Source organism: Lytechinus variegatus, chromosome 2 (genome assembly GCF_018143015.1).
Source record: "Lytechinus variegatus isolate NC3 chromosome 2, Lvar_3.0, whole genome shotgun sequence".
Lineage (NCBI taxonomy): Eukaryota > Metazoa > Echinodermata > Echinoidea > Temnopleuroida > Toxopneustidae > Lytechinus > Lytechinus variegatus.
The window spans coordinates 15,887,261-15,905,459 of NC_054741.1; the positions used below are offsets into that span (position 1 = coordinate 15,887,261).

General features: G+C 36.4%; 1 protein-coding gene across 1 annotated transcript in view; it reads left to right on the plus strand.

Annotated features, from left to right (window-relative positions):
- The window catches only part of LOC121407426, a 59,812-nt gene that overhangs the window by 24,857 nt on the left and 16,756 nt on the right, over window positions 1-18,199 (plus strand). Inside the window, exons 24-35 of the mRNA XM_041598493.1 lie at window positions 555-756; window positions 1,514-1,625; window positions 5,280-5,544; window positions 6,074-6,379; window positions 9,703-9,893; window positions 10,525-10,702; window positions 11,260-11,427; window positions 11,875-12,013; window positions 12,602-12,798; window positions 14,148-14,600; window positions 15,591-15,706; window positions 16,513-16,701. Of these exons, the coding sequence (XP_041454427.1) occupies window positions 555-756; window positions 1,514-1,625; window positions 5,280-5,544; window positions 6,074-6,379; window positions 9,703-9,893; window positions 10,525-10,702; window positions 11,260-11,427; window positions 11,875-12,013; window positions 12,602-12,798; window positions 14,148-14,600; window positions 15,591-15,706; window positions 16,513-16,701 (2,516 nt within the window). The remainder of the gene's footprint in view (window positions 1-554; window positions 757-1,513; window positions 1,626-5,279; window positions 5,545-6,073; window positions 6,380-9,702; window positions 9,894-10,524; window positions 10,703-11,259; window positions 11,428-11,874; window positions 12,014-12,601; window positions 12,799-14,147; window positions 14,601-15,590; window positions 15,707-16,512; window positions 16,702-18,199) is intronic.

Below are 18,199 nucleotides of genomic sequence, written 5' to 3' on the forward strand. Positions count from 1 at the left end.
GTTTAATGATGGTCATTTGAATTCTACAGGGACGAATATTGTTGATTGGAAATGATGGAGAAAAATGAAACAAGCGTAACACTGAAAATTTCATCAAAATCAGATGTAAAATAAGAAAGTTCTGACATTTTTGAAATTTGCTTATTTTTTTCACAAAACAGTTCTATGCAAATCTCAGTGATATGCAAATGAGAGAGTCGATGATGCCCCTCACTCACTATTTCTTTTGTTTTTTATTGTTTGAATTATACAATATTTCAACTTTTTATTTGGGTGGATTTGTCCTTTAAGATAATTCCATGTAAGTTGTTACCAATGCAATATAGAATAAAAGGGGGCATATGTTTCCATGATTCCTTGACTCAAACCTTTCTTCACAACACTCTTCTTTGTGTACGTGGGAAATTTTATGGATGAACAGAAACCAATAAACACAATTAACAAAAGAAAAAAAAAAGCATTTCATCCAACTTCATCTTTTATAAAATGCATGTCTGATAATTATCTCCTGTGTCATGTCTCACTCGTATCTCTCATCATGGTTCTTTCCCAAGGCGATTTTAGGGACACATTCGTCAGCAAACCTACCGGTAAAGGTCTCAGCGTGTCATTCTGGGCCAAGCTCCATTTTGAAGCCGAACCATCGCAAAGTGATGCACCCAACGTGGTGGTCAACCCACCATCGGAGAATGACACGACCACGTTGCCGCCGCCCACAACCCCATCCCCGCCAGCAGAGAAGCAGTATCTTATGAGGTGGGTACATTGACAACAATAAAAAACAACATTAGTATCATGCGTAAAAGTTTATGCTGGCATGGCTGTGTACATGTTTTCCTTTTTTTCTTTTGCATTAAAAAATTGGGTTTTATACTGCTTATACCTTCGTCACATTTGCTCTACAGCAGCTGTAGGGCGAGTCGAAAACAGCCAATTCCTTAAGTTTTATTCAAACCACCTATATGTAGCTAATACAAAAAAAAATCAAAACGGCTGTTTTCCACTCGCTGTACGGCTGCCGTAGAGCAAATGTGACTGAGGTATTAAGAAGTATAATCACTTTTTGAAAAAAGGAAAAGATGTGTGTGGAAAATGAAATAAGTAATTCTGGTTCTAACATTTTTATTTGTCAGTAAGAGGATATTTGAAATGTCATATTTCGTTCATGTTTTAAATGAATATTGAATCTTACTAATGAAAGCCATATACATGTACATCTATTTCATGTGAATGGATATTCATTTAATGAATAATTATTTACACGAGCAAGAAAATCCATTCCAAGAACTATTACTTGATAATGATTTGCTTTCAAAGAGCATGATTACCTTTTCAATATATTTTGATATATTCTCTCATTGTTAATATGATTTAACTTTAGAAAGGTTCTTGGGAAACTCCTCAAATGCCTTAGATAGGTTATTGATGCTACCCAAAGCATACATATGTTGTTTAAGCAGCCACAATAAATGTGTTATCTTCAAATTGTTACTATTTTCTCTTTTTTTCACAGTTCCGGGGGACAAGGTTCCCATAAAGGATTCAACATATTCTTAGAGGGAAAGGGCTTGAACTTTGTGATCGACGACGGTGAGACAATGTCATGGAAACGAATAAACACAGATGTGAGTTTCATTAATTCTTCCTTGATGTTTGAGTGACAAGAGATTAATAAGATGAGTTTTGTTTGGAATACTAAAATGGGGTCAACAAATTGTATCAAATAGATCATTCATTCAGGTTGTATGTGAATTATTATGCCTCAAATCTTTAGCAAAGATTATTATCTAAACACAGAGAAAGGAGAAATATGCAGACCTCTCAATTATTTTTAATGGACATAGACAATATGAAGTCATTAAAAAAAGCATAATCACAACCAAAGAACAACTTAATTTTTCTAAAGTATAAAAGTACAAGAAATAAGAAAAATTATACATAATTGGGTTAATAAACAAACTAAAGAAGGAAATGCATAATTTGTGGACAAATATACAATGTTAATAAAAAAGTAAAAAGGGGGGAACTATACACACAAATACCCAACACAAAGACATGCACACACTATAGATTTCAGTAGCCTGTACAATAGTTGGAAAACATTCAAGGGTTGGCCAGCTATTCCAGATTTTGACCCCTCTATAAGAAAGACTCCTTAGCATGGAGATCATGGGTTTGTCTTTTACTTTTGGAGTGATGAATTTAAACGGACTGTTCTAATATGAAGATTATTCATGTTATCAGCAAAAGTGGTCTCCTCCCTTTTAGTAGCATTGTGGTAATCGGTCCCATTGCCAGTTCCTTACGGCCTATGGATAATCAAGTCTCGAAAGGTGTGGTTTAAACAGAGACTTATCGCCTTTTCTGTGGTCCCGTTTGTGTAGTAACATCTTTTTGCAGAGGTGTCTTTGGACTTGTCGTCATAGTCATTTTTCTCTTCTTACTTAGATAAGGCGATGCATGAACTCTATTCACCTTCCTCCCTAAGTATGCATTTATTTTGCTGATTTGTTTTTTATTACATTGGAATTACATTCTGCTAATTTTAAGATTATCCGTGAGCACCTAACGCCAATGTATTTTTTTAATCCTTGATCTGGGCTCATTTCAATGCCTAATGATTTGATTGCATCTGCAGCTGTAAATTCTCTGTGCTTCATTTTGGCATTTAAAGTTTTCTTTTAATATTATCATTCAAATGACAGTCACAATTGCAACATCAGTAGTCAGCCATCGTCACTGAAAGAAATCGATGAATTAAATTAACAAAAAGTGTCCCTACCGCCAACCCTGTTGATGCTGTGGGGTTGAAAATGATACAGTATATGGGGGAAATAAAATGTTCAACTGAAGATGGGATTAAAATAAACTCGATCACACATCAAACAGAAGCAAACAGAGAGAAGAGGGAACTTAACTCTAAAGACACGGGAACAAAATAGAACTTAACTCGATGAAGTCTGGTAGTGCACTCTGCTATCAGTTGTAGGGTTGAAGAAAATTATAATTTTGGAGTTGAAAATAAGTGAAGTTCTAAATCAGCAAACTGAAGGGGAATAAGTGAAACTGAGACGCAAATAAAGAGATTGATGAATTTAGAGAAGTGATCCACAACTACAAGGATGTAGGAATAACCAGAGGAAGTGCGGGGAAACATCGCAATATCAGCATAAACCATCAGGAATGGGTAGCTTGCCCTAACACTTCGTAGTGGCGCTTGATGAGAGGGAGTTGGGTTTCTGAACGACTCACATGCCATGCAAGTCTCACAGTGGTCTGCTATATCTCTGTGCATGTAAAGCCAATAAGGGAATTTAATGATCACAGAAATCATATCTTGATGAGAAATTAGTATTATTTTTTTAAACGAATTTTGTGTATCATATGCCTTTTACGGTATATAAAGAAATAGATCAGTTTGGATACATAATTTATCTAAAAAGTGATAGTTATTTGAATTTAGAATTTGGCTATTATAGTAAATATCTATCGTTTTTATATATAACCAATTGAATAGAACTTATTAATACATTTGGAAAGATTATTCCATAGATCAATCTGATACAAAATTATTTAATAAACAAAAATTGCATAAATCTAAAGTTAAGGGAATTTAATGATCATAGAAGCACCAGTCATTTCGATGGCGTTGGTTTGAATCCCACCGCTGCCACCAGTTGTAACATGACCGTTTGTACACTTCAAAAATGATAAACTCTTGCACTTCAGTCTCCTATGCTCTCCTGTAAATTTCCAAAGCTCTGGTGAATTTTCTTCAACCCTACAATGCAATCATGTGAGCAACATGCAATTTCAGAACCCATGCAAAGGCATTACAAATATGGCACTATATGAAGACAAACAATACTAATTATAATTGCGATATATCAGGACATAAAATGTTTACAAGGATAATGACATAATTGAATATGGCAACTTGTAAGAAAGACTGTTAACCTAGGTGAAATTGTCTTATATGAAATTTCTCAATCATCCAGATGGTTTTTTTTCAGCAACTCCGGTCCAAGGTACGCAATTACTTATTAAGGTATTTGTATTTCTCCTAACAATGGAAATTATGGGATTGTATATTTCACTTAAAAGCATTTAGTTTACAAAATTAAAAAAAAGTTAGTTTGGTAAACCACTGTTTTTGCAATACAGGCCACTTTGACTTCAGTCTCTGTATTGGTGAGTGGAGCCAATGTATTTCAGCAGAACAACCAATGTGCAGAGACTAAATCTTTTGGTCTACAGAGGGGGTACTTTTCAGGTGGCTCTAAAGATCATGCTTAGTAATTCGTTCTGGTTGCTCTTCACTTTAATTCACGATGACACACCAGACAGGGATATGAACCTGGCATGAACTGCTATACTCAGACAGTATTGAGATACTCCTACATCATAAAACAATTTACTTGAGGAGTGACAAGGTATTGATGAGGTTCTCTTAAGCTGTACTCATCAGATACTGTCTCAGAGAAGTACATGAAGAGACTTGTTAATGCAGAGGTTTTCGATTGAGCTTCAGCTTCTTGCTGAAGACTGCTCATCTGGCCTTGTAGGTGGCAAAATTTTTACAATGATCCCTCTTGGTCTTTCCGAAGTGGTGTCTTCGCTATCCTGTGTCCTAGATACCATAGAACCATATGCTATTGCATCAGCTTTATTGCTCCTGGTCTTCAATAGCTGAATTTGTATGCTGTAGTTTCTTAAAGAGATTGCAGACTTTTGATTTGAGGTCTTTGATTTCAATTTTGTATGTATCAATATCCATCAACTGATCAGCTGAAGACAATCTATGACCTGTGTGCTTGACTTCCAGACTTCGGGTACGGTGTGCCCAACTTTCCATTCCAATAGTAAATTTGAATTAGAAATTAAATGTATTTTATTTCACTTTGTCATTTGGTTTTTCAATAATTTTGCCTCTCGTTTTCTCTCGTTTTATGAGAGGAAATTAGCAAGTACATTAAATTACTGTAGGAAAACAAAGTTAGTAATTTTACCATTGGAATCCATAACCAAAATTTATGATGCTCTCATACATGTACTCTAAAAAGGAAGCGATCTGCAATGGCGAGTTTTAGGGTCAGTTGGGTGCAACATTTATGCCTGTATAAATTCCAGTCAGAAGTGATTGTATTAAAAGTAGCATTTTTTTATAATGACTTGAATAGAAGTTGATTTGAGCTACTTATTTCAACAAGATAACTCAGTCTGAGAGTCAAATTTTTATTCAAGCTTACAATATAAAACTATTTATCTGTATCTTAAAGACGATATCATCTGATGCATGGACAAACATTGCCTTCACGTGGCATCGAAGCGAGAAGTTCATTATCTACATCAACGGAAAGGAAATCGCACCAACCGATACCATTGTCAATGTGTCCTCCTGTTGCCCAGGCAACCAGACACTCTTTACCATTGGACGAGGAATGAAGGAGAATTCGGAATATGCCACCTTCAAACTTCATAATCTTGTGATCTGGGAAAAATACATACATCCGCAGCATGTGCAAAGACTATTAGGAGTGACTAGTAAGCATACATCAGTTCAACTTTCTTTTGATGTGTCCCATATAAAACAAAAAGAGGGCTAATATTTACAATTGTCATATACTCTGAATTGTAAATCATCAGAATAAAATATGATAGAATGCATGATAAAAGATATGATGAACATTACAGTACAAATTGTTTGATTAATGATAACTTAATTACCTTGTAGATTTATTACTTTCGGTTAAATACAAATTAATGAAAAACAAGCATACATTTTATTGTGTGATTATTTCTTTGCATTCATTTATCAATTATCAGATAACCATGTTATTATAAAATGGCCATCATTTGATCGAGATTCGAACGAAAGACAATATTTTCATCAATCCAATAAAATCTGATGTGAGAATTGTATGTTTAAGAAACGAAGATTAATTCAAATGAGAAGGGCTTACAAGGATTGTAAATTTGCTTTCAAGCTTAAAGAAAGGGAATAAGCAAGAAATAGTGAGGCGAGAACACATCAATCATCTGCTAATTTCTTCAATTAATTTCCCTATTCTAGGTACAGAGAAATACTACATGGACTTGTCTGACTTTTACTGGCCCTTTGATCCACCTGCGGATTTCCCCTTCCCGGTGCTTGGCTTTGAAGGCGGAGCTCGTCTGACGGATGACCGCCATCACTTCGGACGCAGCGTTTACCTGGACGGCAAGAACGACTATGTGAGACTGCGCGACTTCGGCAGGTCGCATTGTGTGACAAACCCATCTAGGTGTGTCAACGGCATGGCCATGGGCATGTGGGTGAAGTTGAGGGATATCCCCAGCAACGAGAAGTGCCTCCTCACTTCCGGTGCAGACATTGCAGGTTTGTTCCTTTATCATATTTGTCGGTTCATCTCAGCAACATGAAATGTAGCAATATTTTGGGAAACTTAATTTTTCATGGTAAAAGACAAATGATGATTAGATCAATTCTGTGTTTATTTTCTGTGTTTCTTGAATATGTATCATTATAATGACTATCAGAGAAAATAAGAGCAGCATCACAAATAATAATAATAATACATTTTTATAGCGCTTTTTCTAATACAAGATACAAAGCGCATTATATTGAGAGGAGAAATAAAACATAGAAACGCATATAAATGCAAATGAAAATTTAAACAATAAAAGACCAGTGCTGGCAAGTGGGAGTTAGCGGAAAAGATGTGGTTTTAGATTTTTGTCTCACCTGCGAAGCAAAGTGAGACTATAGGCGCCGCTTTTCCGACGGCGACGGCGGCGTCAACATCAAATCTTAACCTGAGGTTAAGTTTTTGAAATGACGTCATAACTTAGAAAGTATATGGACCTAGTTAATAAAACTTGGCCATAAGGTTAATCAAGTATTACTGAACGTCCTATTAGAGTTTCATGTCACATGACCAAGGTCAAAGGTCATTTAGGGTCAATGAACTTAGACCATGTTGGAGGATTCAACATCGAAATCTTAACCTGAGGTTAAGTTTTTGAAATGTCATCATAACTAGAAAATATATGGACCTAGTTCATGAAACTTGGACATAAGTTTAATCAAGTATCACTGAACATCCTGCCTGAGTTTCACGTCACATGACCAAGGTCAAAGGTCATTTAGGGTCAATGAACTTTGGCCGAATTGGGGATATCTGTTGAATTCCCATCATAACTTTGAAAGTTTATGGATCTGATTCATGAAACTTAGACATAATAGTAATCAAGCATGACTGAACATTTTGTGCAAGTTTCAGGTCTCATGATTAAGGTCAAAGGTCATTTAGGGTCAATGAACTTTGGCATAATCGGGGGGTATCTGTTGAATTACCATCATAACTTTGAAAGTTTATTGGTCTAGTTCGTTAAACTTGGACATTAGAGTAATCAAGTATCACTGAACATCCTGTGCGCGTTTCAGGTCACATGACCAAGGTCAAAGGTCAATTAACTTTGGCCGAATCGGGTGTATCTGTTGAATTACCATCATAACTTTGAAAGTTTATGGATCTGATTCATGAAACTTGTACATAAGAGTAATCAAGTATCACTGAACATCCTGTTTGAGTTTCAGGTCACATGATCAAGGTCAAAGGTCATTTAGGGTCAATGAACTTTGGCCGAATCGGGGTATCTGTTGAATTACCATCATAACTTTGAAAGTTTATTGGTCTAGTTCGTTAAACTTGGACATTAGAGTAATCAAGTATCACTGAACATCCTGTGCGCGTTTCAGGTCACATGACCAAGGTCAAAGGTCAATGAACTTTGGCCGAATTGGGTGTATCTGTTGAATAACCATCATATCTCTGTAAGTTTATTGGTCTAGTTCATAAAAAGTGGACATAAGAGTAACCATGTATCACTGAACATCTTGTGCAAGTTAGAGTAGTATTCAAAGTCAGCACTGCTGCTATATTGAACTGCGTGATGCAGGTGAGACGGCCAGAGGCATTCCACTTGTTCTTGAATACAGTGAAACAGAATTCTTTACAAAGTTGGGGAGATCGTTCCATGTTCCTGGAGCAGTAGCTAGGAACGCCTGCTTGCCAGCATTGGTTCGACTTCTTGGAATCTGGATAACTCTACTGGCATTAGATCTTAGATTATAGTTAGATTGCTTTACATGAATGAGATTACACAGGTATGAGGGTGAGAGACCATTGATGGCTTTATAAACTAGAGTAGCGGTCTTAAACTGGAGGCTATGTTGTACAGGGAGCCAGTGCAGAGTGCTAAGTAGAGGTGAAGTGTGGGTGTTCTTGGGCTGACAAAAGATGAGACGTGCTGAATGGTTCTGGAGTAGCTGAAGACGATGGATGTTTTTAGTTGTAGTGCCGTAAAGAAGACTGTTGCAATAGTCAAGGCGTGATAGGACCAGGCCAGGGAGACCTTTGTTCCCTCTCCCCAATGATATAGCAAATGATGTAAAAATGAAACCAGCTGAGAAAATAAAAGGAAGACAGTGGAGTATTGTTTAGTTTTCAAATGAATGAAAGCACTCAAATGTCATTACTCCACCCTGAAATGAACTTTGAATGAACAGTTCTTATTTGTTTGTTCTTTTTCATGTAAAGTGCTTAGAAATTGATTTTATTGATATAAACACTATAAAGCACTATATACGCAACATAGCAATAGTAGTTTGATTATACCCCTGGGGTGGTATTCTGTAACTCTGTCATAACTTTTGTCTTAAATTTTGTCATTTCTCTCCAAGATGTGACACCGCTATGATTGTCACAAATCGGTATTCTGAACATTGTCTTTTCCCTGTCATATCTCTCAAAGTTCCCACCCATCTTTTCGGAAGCGAACCAATCAAAATCATCGTTAGTTCCCAGTTGGAGCCCTTCTAGCCAATAGGAAAGCCCCGTGGCAAGTAGGGCGTATCCCCAAAACAGTTGCTGGCATCGCGCAACTACGCGTATATTGATGCGCTTAATTACAAAGAGAGACAGGGAGCTGTGAAGAATTTTAGCATGAAAAAATAATGTTGAAAATTGTCATGGAAGATGAGTGAAACTAATACCACAATCTAATCAAAATAATTTAATTGTTTGCTTGACATTCAGTCGGCAGGGTATCGGGATATTTGGTACTAAAAGATATGACAAAATTTATGACTGCTACCCCCCTGTCATAACTTTTGTCATATCTTTTGCTTGTATAAAAGGATTACGCGCATTTAAAGCCGCGTATTTTTGCTGCGCGCTAAAGAGAAGAGACAAAATTTATGACAATTTTTGTGACAAAAGTTATGACATCCACCAGAATACCGATTTTGTCATATCTCTGAGATAAGATAAAAGATGGAGAAAAGACAATGTTCAGAATACCGCCCCTGGTTTCCACCTTAGGTCCATGTTTTCACCAAGCAATGAAGTTAAGTAAAATTTTATTCTTCCTCATAGGAGAGGTGATGTACATGTTTCAGCTGGGTGGTCAAAACCATTTGCCTTTATCAAAGTTAAAATAAATCATGTCAATGCAAAAATACAGGGTTGAATTCACACCAAGTCAGTTTGAAGAAGTCACATTGCTCTTTTCATTGTGCTTGAAATAATTGGTGTCTGGGAAGAATACATGGAAGGATATTTTCAAAGAAGATCTGTGCAGGATCTTAGATCAAATCACATTGAATGCGTTTTTTTTAATTTATATTTTTTTATTTAGGAGAACGTGGTGTGGCCTTCATCCAAACACCGGACTATCTCAAGGTCATGGTCAGTGATGGCCGACTCTCCTGGCTGGTGGAGAAGTTCTTAGACAAAGATCTCTTTGGCGTATGGCTATACCTTGCATTCCGGTGGCATCCAGAGTCCGGTCTTAAGTTGTTCATCAATGGACGCAATGAAGGCGAAAAGGTAATTATTCAATTAATGTTTCCAAAATAAATGTGGTACCAATATGCTTTTCCTACTCACTAGCTACCAAACATGATTAATCGGATAGAGTGGTATTAAAATAGATGCTGTAATTTGAAAAATGAAATATTGTAAAAAGTAAATCTTTTGAAACCTGAATATCACTGGATTTTAAACAAGGCAAACTTTGTCACTACCTATGACTTTCAATAAAAGCACCTGTTCTGCAGTACATACAATCTTTATACTACACTGCTTATAATCTTATCATGGCAATCATCTTGATTGGTTTCTCATTAAATCACCCTAGTTTTATAATGAATTCCATAATATATATTTCTAACACCATTGCTGAAAACAACTGGGTTGAAATTAGAGACTGGCAAATTTCTAAAATATTTGTAAAGATGTTCAGTATAATTCTGTCTATCTAAAGAGATGCACACTTTATAGGATGGGCATGATGGGGCGACCGTGGAAAAAGAATACTCTATTCTTTCCTCTCTGTCCTCTTCTTTTTCCTACTAAATCAAAACCTCAAGCCACACTGCCCATCCTTCAAAGATCATCATTTTATAGTGCTCATTTTGTAATCCTTTCATAAACAAAATCATTTTCATCCCCTTCTCAGGAGTCTGGTATAGAAGATGAACGATCTTCGTTGAGCCAGACGGAACTTCTTCTTGGTCGATGTAGTTACAGTGCTTCATCTAATGGCTACCTCGAGGCACATTACGATGATGTCATTATCATCATACCATCTGCTGACCAATCACAGCCCGGCGCTTCCGAGCTCCATGGTGATCCAAGTAGGTCATCAACAATTTTTCCTGAAATTTTGGCTGCAGTTTTTAACTTTTTCCCAAACCAACTACCGTGATATCTAATCATGTTTGCAAGTGGCTATCGTGTTGCTGCATGCTTTGAGACATCAAATCACAAACAGAAAAACCAGATAATATGCCAAGAAAGTTGCAACTGATATTATATTCTTTTTACTGTAAAATGTTGGCTTATGCAATAAATTGGAAATGCACTATTGCATATAAAACCATGTTTGTATTATATGCAAAATGAATGCATTTTCTTTCTGACTAATGCTATCTTACATCTACCGTTTGATTTTAATTTTGAAACTCAACATAATAAGAAGTTTTATGGTGTAAGAGAGTGACACAAAATACCGCAATTTGATACCGCAATGAAAGCGTTTTATCTTCACAAATAAAAATCCTAATTATTGTAGCAAGTGTAAACACATTTTCAGAAGTAAGCGAGAGACACAAAAAAACACACATTGTCCTATCAATATAGAAATTATAAGCTTTTCCAAAACTTATAACATTTTTTCTTCTTTTTTTTCTAGTCTGTACTGGATATGTAACCCCTGATCTCTATTTCAACTTGACCTCACCCGATAGTGGAGTGACGCTCTATGATACCAAGGCTGTCAAGAGATTCACCAAGTATGGAGGTGACAAGAGAGGTGTTTCGTTGTTCCACAGGTCCACCAGTCGAGGCTTAATAGATGTTGGTAAGTACATCATGCATTTATAATATTCTGTTTAGCTTTTAATATTAAGTTCTCATTCATCTAATGATATAAACTTGAAATAACCCTATTGGAAAGTGAACATTGCCAATTTGGTCTCCCTAGAGGGTTCTGCTTCGTAAAAAACTCGTAGTGATGGTAACTTGCTATTACGTTATCTACCATGTAATACTTGATCTTGATTGGTTACTGCTTCCCTGACAGTTACCATTTTAAAACAATATTTTAAAATTTTATAACTTTATTATTATACATTCAATGTCGATGACATTTTCCGCCTTCAATTTTTTCTTTAGTTTTGAGGTTTTTCTTTTGATTTAAATAAACTTTTTCATGAGGTGCAGCTGTCAAGGCTTTTTTAACCTTACTGCTTCTACATTAAAGACGTGCAGTTATACTCACTTTACCATCTATTTCTTGTTGTGACAGGTGATTTCCGACAGGGTTGTTTGAGCTCTCCTTCTAGCTGTCTCAGAGGGGTGACCATCTCATTTTGGATGAGACTTCTGAACATTGACAACCTTGATGATCCTGTTCTTAATCCACAAAGAAAGGCCTATATTCTCAGGTACATATTGCATTACATGGATGTGACGTAGACATTCACTAGAATAGCTATAATTATGATAGTGTAGATTTGTTGACTGTACACACCGTCCAAAGATACTCTTGGCACTATAGCTGCAAGTAGTTCTCTTATAATTAAAAAAGCTTCTGATTTTAAACAAATTTGAAAATTATCTGAAGACTTAAGAAATTATGTCTTTTTATGCAAGGTTTACAAACATTTGCTTTTACATCGTTTTTGCATCACTCATCGGAATGTGTGTTGTAGTGCACTTTTGCTTTAGGCATAGGTTTTTTTTTTATCCTACTTTGAAAAAAATATAATTGCCTCACTTGAGAATACATGTTAAAACTTCCTTTTTTTAAAATATATTTGCTGATATTTCCAGTCCTGTCTTGTGTCACTTTGATTATTCGGGCCACAGTTATAATATAAATAGGGTTTGTGATAAGAAATGCTCAGGCTCATTAAAGAATTACTAAATGCGTATGTACATTTGTACATTTAATATGTTCAAAATTGACATGGAAATCAGTTACTATAACCCTACCAATATTGCTCTATATTCATTATCTCTCGAATACGCAGTTCTGGCGCGCAGGACATCAATTCCACAGGCTTCGTCATCTTGACAAACAATGAGACGACCACGGTTGAAGTTCGAACCGAGCATCGTCATTGGAAGAAACACTTCTTGCTCGGTTTCGTTAACGAGTGGACAAACCTGGCTTTGACGTGGAGTAGGCAAGATGGACTATCTTTCTTTGTGAATGGAGAATACCAATGTAAGCATAGATCAGTATTATGTTTACATTATCATAGATATAGTATATGATTGGATAAAACAGGATCTGAGTATTTTTTTTGGGGGGGTTAAGAAGGGCATGTTTAACTTACTCAAAAAGTTAATACACTCAATTCCATGGAGAATTTCATTTCGTTTTAATATGTATTCAAGCAGAGGGCCTACATGTATCTCAGCCAACAGACTGTTCGTCTGCTGACATCTAACAAGATTACTGGATCACATTGAATATGTGATGTGTAAAAACTTTCAACTGAGAAAGCAACAAAATTCTCAATAAGATGAATTTTTGGCAATTTTATATATGTATTAACTCTTCATGCGTTCACCTGTAAACCACCTGTGTGTTGCATTATTTTAACGTGATCCCCTCTACGCAGTATAATACACTCTGTTATTTAGAGTGCCGTAACTTTTTTTATCTGATCATTTTGAAAGAAAATGTTGTGTAGCAAACTTGTAGAGTGTTTCCTGGGCTTTCTTATTGTATATAAATTAATTATGGAAAAATGTATAGTAATTTACATTTTCTAAATGCTTTCTCCTAATACTTCCAACAAAATTCGTGCCGTGAGTCACAGACTCCTAACAATAAACCTGGCCATGGTATTGTTTGTGAGAAGGGTTTTTATTGATTTTCTCTTCTCCTTTTTCAATGAACTTCCTGGCTCTGATCAGGATATATTGATTTTTGGGGAAAACTCAACGATTCTGTAATTTGTAAACTGCGATAATCCGTCGAACGCTAAACTAATGTCGCACGCGAGATCGATCGCTACACATGTACGGTATACACAAACGCCAGGCTATACATTGTAGCTAGTCACGCTCCAGGGCATGCAATTGTTCCAAAAACAATGGGACAGGGGACGTCTATGGGAAATGTGTGGTTGTGCAAAAATTCGAACGAAACACGCCTACGGATGTGCAATAATGCGAACGTAACGCATGAAGAGTTAATAATCAACCTCCTCAATTTTGTTAGGAATGTAAATTTTATGTATTATTATTAAGAATATGATTAATGAACTTGTTGAGCATTTTAGGAACCAGGCAAAATTGGTCTGCTATTTAGTACAATCCCTTAATAGCGAGAGAAATGTTGAGGTTTTATTGAGGTACTGTGTAGGAGCATTCTCAATAATTTGAAATCATCGTTTCCACATGAATATTACATTTTATATCCTTGAGTTTCCAGATTATATTCCCAAAAGAAAACTTTCAATTATTCAAAAGACGATCTCCGAAGCATAAATTTATATTTTGGTTACTACTTCTCTCAACAAATATACATTAAACACAGTTCGTTCTTAATTTCATTTTTTCCAGATGAATATGATCTCCCAACGACGATCAGTACCTACAATTCCACGTACAATGCCACGACGACGGACACACCGACCACAACACCCATCCCAACGACCACCGAAGCGACAACAACGGTCGTTACCACTGAACCTATGACCACTGTAGGGAACATCACCAACGGCACCACTTCGGGCAATGTAACTTTCCAATACACCACCGACCAAACCACCACGCCCTTCATTGAGCGGGAAACCACACTGGAGGTGACAACCACGCCCATCTGGACCACGCCTTATCGATGGAGTCCACGGGAGAATGACACATATTCTCATCTGGTGCTTGGGGCTAGGAATGATCTCAACGAGGGTTACACCAGAGCGGAGTTTGCCGATCTGGCTGTCTGGTATGATGCCATTGATATGTTAAATCCAGAGCTGGCTAAGATGGTCATGGGGCAAGAATGTCATGAAATCGGTAGGTATTAGGGTTAGATGCGTGTTACAGAAAGATATATATAATCAAATGCAACTCTGAAAATCATAGGTAACTTGATTTTCTTTCTTTTCTCTGTATCTCTCCCTTTATCATTTTTCACTATTTAATTATTTCCCTTTTTGTCTACAGCTTGATTAATGGTTTGATTATATGAATTTACTTTATGAATATGTGTCATTTCCATCTTATGGTCAGTTGTTTCAAACCTAAGTTCATCAACAAAGTATTAATAATAATTATACTTGCTTATATAGCGCTTAATACTTCCTTTGTCAGAAGTATCTAAGCGCTCTACAGTATATGCAGCATAATTACCCTGGCTTTAGCAGTGCAGCTGTTACGCGCGCTGCGTTTCAAGGAATGAATTCCTGCCAGGTACCCATTTACCTCACCTGGGTTGAGTGCAGCACATTGTGGATCAATTTCTTGCTGAAGTAAATTACGCCATGGCTGGGATTCGAACCCACGACCCTCTGTTTCAGAGTCCGTAGACTAATCCACTGGGCCACAACGCTCCACATTGTATTGTTAATTTCTGTCTTATGAGAGTATAGATGGAAAAGCACATAATTTGTTAAACACCCCCAAAAAGTGTAAATTGTACGCAATAATTGACCTTTACATTTTGGCAGATAATGGAAGTGCTATCTTTCAGAAATAACATGCACCAAAAACTTACTTTTCATCCCTACTCATCTATATAGGATGTACACTAATGCTCCAATTAGAACTTGTCTGTTGCATTGTTGTTAAGGGTCACATTTTGAATGTACTTCGTTTGCATGTCTGCTGTGGTGATTGACTACCAAGCAGAACTTGTAGGTTATGAAGCATGAACTGGAACTATCAGATGCAAATGAGCACCATTAAAAACTAGGATGAAGTCTACCTCACCACATTGACCATTAATTTTCTGCATCTGTCAAAAATTGGCTTTAATTTCTTCCCTCAATTTGCTATCATCCACAGTGGTGACTGACAACCATGAAGAACTAGCAGGTTATGAAGTATGGACTGGCACCATTGAATGCGATGACCGCCATCTTGCAGACTGCACCGACAACCTTGACAGTTTCTTTGAAGTGGTAGGTCGTCTAGGCGGGTGTTGCAAGCCGGTGAAGTGATTGCAAACAGAAACATTGCAATTGCTAGTAATCTATCAATTCTAAGCCTCAGCATATCGTGCTATACGTAGTGTTGCAAGTAGCAGGCCAACACTCGTTTTTAATCAGCTTCAAGACGTGTGCACATTTTCCTGACTTGAATTAAATTTTTATTGATTACAACTTTCTTTCGATTGTTTGAAGATTTCTTGAAATGTCTCTAAGAAATTGAAAAGATTGGAGAGGTATATATTTTTTTTTTAGATTAATAGAAAATGAACAACCCAATTGATTATAATTTTCTTCCCTGGTTTTTCTTGCTCTGTTTAATGATTTGAAATAATTAAATTGTGATTAATTCTGTATGTGTCATATAAATCTCCAAAGAATATAAGAAAGTTTCATTCTGACAAGGTGATAGTTGCTTCTCTTTGGATTTCAATTTGTATCCTTAAAATAGAGGTTGATAAGTGTTAACTATTACCAGACAGTTATATAATTTGTTTGGATTTAAATATTTGCCTCATGTATAGATTTTAGAACATTAAAATGTGTACTTTAAGAAATCAGAATCTTTGTCATAAAAGCTATTTATCCATTTATCAACCTTTCATATTTCAAAGACCTTCATGTCTACATAAAGTAAAGAAAGATAAGATGTAAGGTATAAGAAGTGAATATTTTTTCCTTAGCACAAGACAATTACCTTAGAATAAAACAAAAAAGCATGAATCACCAGAATCAGTATTGCTATTAAATGAAAAGCTATACATCAACCACCACCTCAGATCTCAAAGGCATCGTTTGAAGACCCGACCGTCTATGAGATTGCAAAGGTTCGTCTGAAGAACTATACCCATACTGGTACCTACATGACAGTAGATCAGATCAAGATGACAACGGTTCTTCTAGAGAAGGCCCTGACAAGGACTTTGCCTGAGACGATGCTGCCTGAGGAAGCACAGAGCGATATGGAGGTCAGTATACGCTAAGATATTTTCATCGGTACTTTTGAGATAGTGCTTATCAGCAGTGCTGGAACATTATCATGTTAAGCATAGGAGCAGTGACCCATTTGCAAGATGTTTGATTAATTTGGTGACCCCTGTTCTGTTAAGTGTCAGCCATTTTTTTTCAGAATAAACGTATGTTGTGTCATCATTAAATCAAATATGCATGATACTAATACCAAGAAGATTCTGTGACTGGAGTTCCAACAGGCAACAAATTTATTCAAGTAGCTGTTCATTTCTAAAGAAGCACAAAAGAGAGAACGGCAATAAGGAACTTTTGATGTCCGACTTCAAAGCCGCCAGTTTCAGTGAAGAAATCCGAGGGATGAAATTTTGCGAATATCCATTTGTATCAATTTTCCATCTTTCATATTAATAAACAAACTGAAATTTGAATGCATGATATAACATCAATAACCAAGCACCATTACGACGAGATATTTTCCCAGATTATATCAATCAACCTTTAATTAGTGAAAAAAAAAAAAGAATTTGACCTTTATTGAAACTAGATTTTAACACTTTTCCGATCATTTGCGGCGAATGAAAATTTCAAATGTGGTTGGTGGAATATTGTTGTTCATTATTGTATATGCCAGATGAGTGCCCGCACATGCCCAGACGAGCAAATTTGAGTCATATTTCAGGACATATTGCATAGTTTATTTTCGCATGCCTCCAAATTATGTACTACATAATTATATAACTAGACCAAGATGCGGCGAAAAAGTAATTATTATCACAAAAGCATATTTCCCTTTATGTATGACCTATAGCTGCAGAGTCATGTGGGAATCATTTGTCTACACAATTGCAAGAGATGTTGAGCAAAGTGCATGCCTGACATACTTTCTGCTGGCGGCTTTTAACCTTGTTCAAAGAGATTTTATTTGCTGTTACTCCATCTCATTTGAAACCTCCTTGCTAATACTGACTATTGTGTAGGTGCATTGTTTAGATACCTATTCAAAAGTCAGAGCAGAGTCTTTGACAGGAGAATCCACAAAGTGACCTTTCATTAAACAAATGATGCTCGTAAGCGCGCTTATGCAGGGCCAAATAATGTGCGAGAAGAGCCAATGGATATACCGCATCAAGGTCCGCAGGACCGAGTGCGGTATATCCATTTGGCAAGTCAAGCACAGAGTACATTATTTAGGTCCTCTATGCACAAGAATGTGTGCATTGTTTGTTTTATACACCCCCCATGTTACTGAGTTGCCCCGAATGCAATATTTTATGTAAATTTTTGATAATTCCAAATCTCGCCCCTTCCTGCACTCTGACGTCAGAGTGCAAGATTTTGTATGCCATAGTGCAGTTCGCTGAATATCGTGATCCGATTCGAACCATTCAGATTACAGAACATTCTTGGGAGTTGTATCATACCAATTTTTTAATTTGATCATAGCCAAGCAATGGGGAATGCAGGAAAGCCGCTATGAAAAGATGCATAATACCC